The 7,474-nt window shown below is 36.3% G+C and overlaps 1 protein-coding gene across 1 annotated transcript; it reads left to right on the forward strand.

Annotated features, from left to right (window-relative positions):
• The first annotated feature begins 1,262 nt into the window (after positions 1-1,262).
• On the forward strand, positions 1,263-2,986 carry LOC112717317 (uncharacterized). The gene is made up of 2 exons (XM_025769385.1): positions 1,263-1,575; positions 1,656-2,986. Exons 1-2 carry the CDS (start codon positions 1,263-1,265, stop codon positions 2,984-2,986), a joined length of 1,644 nt encoding a protein of 547 aa, XP_025625170.1.
• The last annotated feature ends 4,488 nt before the right edge of the window (positions 2,987-7,474 follow it).

Consider the following 7,474-nt stretch of genomic DNA (forward strand, 5'->3'; position numbering starts at 1 on the left):
GTGACAATAGTGAGAGGTTGAGAGTTTGGGAGGGTGACATGGCTGGGGTGACAGTGGAAGGGTTGGGGTTGAATTTTGAGGTGGTAGCTGTGAAAGGTGGTGTTGATGCCATGGTGTTAGATGTTTGTTCGAGAATGATGATGTGCTGGTGGCAACAGTGGCGGCGGTGAAAAGGTGATGATGAGACTAAAAATGAAGGAATGGTGTGAGAATAATTTTATTTTAATAAATTTAATAATTTTTTTTACTGTGTCATCTAAAACGGCCACATCACACAATGACGTGCCACCTGACCTTCACCACCGCTGAAAAAATTACTCAGGAGACGGAAGGTTAGAAATGACAATGGAGTTTCATATTGATGTGTATAAATGACTTATTAAAAAATTAAAATATACATCTATCCACTGTATAAAAATTCGTGTGTACATATATACACATAAATAATAATTGTTTAATTAAAAAAATATTCTTTATCATCATGTTAATTTGTGTTAGCTAGACAATTTTATCTTAAACAAATGAATTTTATAGTTTTATAATATTCAAAGGAAAAAATACAATACTTCATAATATGGCTCAAGAATTTGGTTATGGAATAGATGGTGGTGTTTTGGCTGGAAATGGGGGTACTTTGTGTATTTACCCTTAGGTGGACATGTCATATGCAAACTCAACACGCAGGGGGCGTGTTACTGACAGCACGTGGGGGCGTGCTAAAGTGGCAAAGTGGTTGGCTCACTCAGGTAGCATGTGGGGGCGTGCTGACGTGGCAAAGCGTGGTTGGCTCACTCAAGCAGCACGTGGGGGGCATGATGACACGTGGCAAAGCGTGATTGAATGAGCCAGGCAGCACGTGGGAGTGTGTTAAATGCTCCCTTCTATATAAGGCAGAGTTCGAAACTATTTTCATTCTGAATAAGAGTGTATTTTGAGTGTTCTTTGAGTGTGTTGTTAGTGTAATGGAGGGCACTGCAAACTTGGTGGTGTATCACAACGGTGAGATAATACGTAATACTCATGAGGGAGTGAGATTTGTGTGCCAGAATCCATTTTTGTTTGTGGTTGCATGCACCATGACGTTAATAGAGCTGCAGAACAGTCTCTGTTAAAGCATAGAGAACGGTACGTTAATGGGACTGAGCAGAATTTTGTACTGGAGTCTGGTTGTAGTTTTTGGTGGTCTAATATAGTTTGATACCATGCTGATCACTAACGAAATGAGTATGCAGAATATGTTTCAAATTCACTGGTAGACTCAGATGCGACAGCCACAGATTGAGCTGTACGTTGAGTTTGAAACCATAGAAGCAGTAAGGATTCAAAATGATTTAGATATGGAGGATGATAGAACTACAATGTACGAAGGAATGAATAGTGATAGTGAAGAGGACTTCGAAGCCACTTATGAAGCCGGCAACGAAGATGAGGATGGTGATGTGGGAGTTGAGGCAACAGCGGAGAATGTAGTGGTTCATCCCTCGAGCAGTCAACTGATGTACGTTCCACCTTTTATGCGTGAGTTAGATCTCAATGCCATGCATGCCCCGGAGTTTCCGAAATATGCAAACATAGGTACGTGATGACTAAATAATAAGTTTTTGTTAATTTATACTTTGGATTGATCAATGAACGATGATATCAGCTTTCTGTAGGCGTTGCTAATCATGAGATCGGAGAGTTCTGGATTGGAATGGAATACAGTTCTAGAAAGTCGGTCGTCGCAGTAATTAGAAGTTACACTAAATCTAGAGGAGTTGACTATGGTGTGCATGAGTCTGAGCCACAGACGTTCTATGAAAAATGCAAGATGTACAGGCGTGGGTGCGATTGGCTTATCCGAGCCAGCTTGATACGGAAAAAAGGTTGTTGGGAGATACGCAGATACAACGATAGGCACACGTGCACAATCGGAACGATTTTACAAGATCATTCCAAGTTGGACTCGGATACAGTTGCTGAGGCTATAAGGCCATTGGTCCAGACTAACTCGTCCATCAAGGTGAAATCTATAATAGCGAAAGTCCAGTCAAGGTTCAACTATACCATCAGTTATCGAAAGGCTTGGTTGGTAAAGCAGAAGTCCATAGCCAAAGTTTTCGGTGGTTGGAAGGATTCTTACCAAATCTTGCCATGGTGGCTCTCGGTCATGGTTCAAAAGACGCCTGGTTCAGTTGTCCAAATAGAAACACGACCACTGTACAACGGGAATGAGGAGGCGCACGGTGTAAAAATACTTCATCGCGTATTTTGGAGTTTCAATCCATGCATTAGGGTATTTAGGCATTGTAAGCCCCTAGTTCAGGTTGACGACACACTCCTATACGGAAAATACAAAGGTACACTTCTAGTCGTTGTTGCACAAGATGGGAACCAGAACTTTGTACCTATCGCTTTTGCCTTGGTGGAAGGGGAGACAGTTGATGCGTGGCACTTCTTTCTCAGAAATCTGCAAATGCATGTTGTTAGAAAAGACGGTGTGGGTATGATCTCAGACCAGCATGAGTCAATCCAGGTGGCAGAAAATTGTTCTAGAGGTGACTGGCAACCTCCAAGAGCATGGTGGATGTTTTGTATAAGGCACATCGGCAGCAACTTCCCAAGGGCATTCAAAGTCCCTCACTTGCAAAAGCTTGTTGTCAACATAGGGTATTCAAGAACGGTGGAGGAGTACAACATCAACTATAAGAAGTTGGAAGAGCAAGACGAGGCATATGGCAGGTGGTGCGATGCCATTGGACTCAGACATTGGATATTGGCATTCGACGAGGGACATCGATGGGGCCATATGACGACGAACCTTGTCGAATGCATTAACTCAGTGTTGAAGGGTGTCCATAATCTACCTGTGTTGGCGCTGGTTCGAGCAACATATTATCGGTTAAATGAACTTTTTACGCGGAAGAGTGTCGAGACTCACGAACACAAGCGTGCTGGATTTACTTATTCCGTATTTGCACAACAACGGATAGAAGCAAATATGTAACAGGCTAGGAATATAGTTCTGCACTGCTTTGATAGACGAAATGAGGTGTTTGAGTTGCGCGAAATGACTAGTGGAAAGGTGATAGTTGTGGATCTTGCGCGACGGACGTGTGACTGTGGGCACTTTCAGGTTGAACGACTACCATGTCGCCATGTTATTTCTTGTCGTGCTAACCAGCGTCTCGATTGGTAGTTGTATATGCATGATGTGTACAAGATGACAGAGGTTCGTAAGGTATATAGATTTGAGCTCACACTATTAGGTGATCTCGAGACATGGCCTGCTTATGAGGGACCCACATTGGTTGCTAATCCCGCCTTGAGGCAAACATCGAAAGGTCGGCCCAAATTGACCCGATACTTGAATGAAATGGACTCACGCGATATGCGTGGTCCTCGGATATGCCGTCTCTATGGTACTTAGGGTCATAGTCGGAGTCGATGTCCTCAGCATGCTGGACCGAGAGGTGCGGGTGAAGATGATGGTTCTTAGGTCTTTGTTTGTATTTGTGTTTGCCAGTGAATGATATTTAATATCGTCGTGTTTGTATTTTTAAATTTGCATTTTGTCAATTGATGCTTTTGATATTAGTCGTGTTTGTATTTTTCAATTTGAGTCTATTCGTTGATGTTTAATGTCAGGCTAATATTATCATTAACTGTTTTCGTGAAGTAAATATACAAAAAATTAACTACGAATTACATTAACTTAATTCTTAAAATTAAATCTAAAAGTCCTAAACCCAAGCTCACTTCTTTCGAACTGACCAGTTCAATCTCTTACCCATCATGCCCTGACCAAACTGCAACAGAATATACCTATCAGGTGGATTTCGCTCCGTCTGTAGGTCATACGAGTGACCTCAAACTGAGTCATCCACACCCGGAGTGGCTGACCCACTTGCCTCTGCTGGAGCAGATACACTAGGGTTGAACTCGTCAACAACTGTGTAGCCCGCTGACGCTGGATAAAACCACTATCACACGACGCACCCGCTTATGTGTGGTCGGAAGTATGACCCAGCATACCATGGGCCATATCTACCGATGCCCTATGTAGGTCAGCCGACACTGACGGTGAAGGCATAACACTAAAATCTGACCTGCCACCCAAACCAGCGTTGGTCCAATGCTGTTGTTGCTGATCTCCATGTCTGTCAATGGAAAAGTCAAACCAATCATGACCGGTAGAAATGGTAAGTATGGGCTGATGAAGCTGGCCGGACTGACCCTGGTGACTGTGCTGAGAGTGCTGAGAATAGTGGCTGCCCTGAGAGTGGTGACTGTGCTGATAGTACTGAGAGTGATGGCTGTGCTGAGAGTGGTGACTGTCATGAGAGTGCTGGCTGTGCTGATAGTGCTGAGTGGTGACTGCCCTGAGTGTGATGGCTACCATGACTGTGGTCCGGTGGCGGTGGTATATAATAAGGAAACGACTCAAACACTGCATGCTGAGGTGGACCCTGAGGTGTAGGTGGCTGGGGTGCAGGCGGCTGTGGTGCAGGTGGCTGTGGATGTTAAGGAACGTACCCCGACAATCTCAGCAGATGTCCATACGAGCTCATGTACCAATTCCGGTACTCCACCGTCAGTAAAATGTCCCAGGTTAGAAGCGGGTGCAGATACCACAACCGACTATTTCGCCTGTTGGCCCACTCTGCTATCCATGCCCCATGCAAAATTGTCCAGTCATGAAGCTACACTCCGCGAAGAACAATGCAATGGGTAGGCCAAATATATGAGCGACATCTTCCAATGTCATTGTAACCTTACCGACCGGCAATACAAAGGTGTGAGTTTCTGGCCTCTACCTTTCAACCAGAGCAGCTAATAAGGGGTGAAATCCTCTTATCACACCAATCCTAGAGACGTGGTAGAATCTCGTGGAGCGTAAGTAGTTTTCGACCATCGGATTCCATGTCTATGGCGGATCCAGTTTACGGACCAAAAAATTTCTGTTAGGCTACATCAACAAAGATATATCTATTACATTAATTAAATAATAATTTTTATAAATATTTTAATAAATATTCACATATTTATTTTAATATTTTATTTATTAAAATATTTAACAAATATTAGTATATTTATTTATCAAACTATTTATTTGTTCACATTGCATATATATTTATATCTATGTATTATTATTAATATTCACGTGTTCGTATAGTTATTTTAAATAATAATTCTTACAAAAAATATTTAAATGATAGCAATATATAATAATATTTAATAACATTTATCACTTTAAATAAAATATTTAATAATATTTTTTATCAAATTATTTATTTTTTTCAATATTTAATAACAATATATTTTATATATATTTACATATTTATTATAATATTTATTTATTAATATACGCAGCCACATATTTATTTTCAAAAAATAAAATATTTATTTTTTATTATAGTATTTTTATAACAGATAATTAATCTCATTATAACAAAAAAATTACATATTAACGTTTATAAATAAATGGGCAAATCACTATATTAAGCCAAGGAGAGCAAAAAATTACATAAATCCGCCAAACCAAAAATTATTTCATGAATCAACCGATACACATTTCTATATAGTTCGAATTAAGTTGTTTCGAACTTGATTTACATGTAATTCGAATCAACTTGATTCGAATTATACACAAACGCACACACCCACTAATTCGAATCAACCTGATTCGAATTACACACATACAATAATTCGAATCAGGTTGATTCGAATTACACTCTGATTTATTAAAAAAATTAATAATTTATTAAAAAATTTATTAAAAAAATAATAATTTAAAATTAAAAAAATATATTTTATTTCATACATTAAAAAAAAGCTAACAAAATATTTAATTACGAGATTTTTTTAAAATATTAATGAGCTATCAATTCCATACAATACTCTTTTGTCCATTTTTAACTGTTCATGAATATTTTTTAATAAATTTTTTTAAATTATATGGTGAGATATTACATTATTCAAATTACACATGAGGAAGTTCGAATCGCTCTGATTCGAATTATATGGCGAGCAATTCAAATTCTATACAATACTCTTCTGCCCATTCTTGATAGCTCATGAATATTTTTTAATAAATTTATTTTAACTATACCACAAAAAAATATTTTATTCTATGTAAAATAATTTAAAAATTGGCTTTAAAAATATTAGAAGTACTATAAAAATTTGTAATGTTCTAATGACTTAGGTAAATACATGCATGTACACAAATTTTAAATAAAATACTCTACATAGTCAATAATAATTTAGAAATTAAAAAAATATTTTATTCCATCCAAAATAATTAAAAAATATATTTTATTCTATACAAAATAATTTTAAAAAATGGCTTAAAAGATGTTATGAGTACTATAAAGTTTATAATACTCTAGTGATTTAAGTAAATACATGATAAAAATATATTTTTTTTAATTTCTAAATTATTATAGACTATGTAGAGTATTTCTTTAATGTCCTAAGTCATTACAAATATTTATAATACTCCTAACATCTTTTAAGCCATTTTTAAATTATTTTGCATAGAATAAAATATTTTTTTGTGGTATAATTAAAATAAATTTATTAAAAAATATTCATGAGCTATCAAGAATGAGCAGAAGAATATTGTATATAATTCGAATTGCTCACCATATAATTCGAATCAGAGTGATTGAACTTCTCCATGCGTAATTCGAATTATGTAATATCTCACCATATAATTTAAAAAATTCTATTAAAAAATATTCATGAACTATTAAAAATGAACAAAAGAGTATTGTATGGAATTCGAATTGATAGCTCATTAATATTTTAAAAAAATCTCGTAATTAAATATTTTGTTAGCTTTTTTTTAATGTATGAAATAAAATATATTTTTTTAATTTTAAATTATTATTTTTTTAATAAATTTTTTAATAAATTATTAATTTTTTTTAATAAATCAGGGTGTAATTCGAATCAACCTGATTCGAATTATTGTATGTGTGTAATTCGAATCAAGTTGATTCGAATTAGTGGGTGTGTGCGTTTGTGTATAATTCGAATCAAGTTGATTCGAATTGCATGTAAATCAAGTTCGAAACAACTTAATTCGAACTATATAGAAATGTGTATCGGTTGATTCATGAAATAATTTTTGGTTTGGCGGATTTGTGTAATTTTTTGCTCTTCTTGGCTTAATATAGTGATTTGCCCTAAATAAATAGAATATAATTATATTTTACAAATTAAAATTTTATTCTAAAATATTTATAAAATACAAAAAATAATATTCCCTTCTCGTCACATCAGCACACTCCCTGCGTGTTGAAAGGGTACTGACACATCACTGACCGGCCCGGACACCACGCTCCCGACATGTTGACTATGACATCCCATTTCGACAAAACACTTCCTTCACCAATATACAACCAATACACCAAAACAAATTCCATAAAAAAAATTAATTTCTGTCATAATATTCATAAAAAATTCTTTCATTTTTTTAGTCGAATAA

The sequence above is a fragment of the Arachis hypogaea genome, chromosome 10 (genome assembly GCF_003086295.3).
Source record: "Arachis hypogaea cultivar Tifrunner chromosome 10, arahy.Tifrunner.gnm2.J5K5, whole genome shotgun sequence".
Lineage (NCBI taxonomy): Eukaryota > Viridiplantae > Streptophyta > Magnoliopsida > Fabales > Fabaceae > Arachis > Arachis hypogaea.

Bases quoted from the DNA above. Each gene is read 5' to 3' on its own strand.
- LOC112717317 (XM_025769385.1), top strand. From the start codon at position 1,263: ATGCGACAGCCACAGATTGAGCTGTACGTTGAGTTTGAAACCATAGAA. The intron at 1,576-1,655 runs GTACGTGATGAC...AGCTTTCTGTAG, and splicing joins TCCGAAATATGCAAACATAG to GCGTTGCTAATCATGAGATC.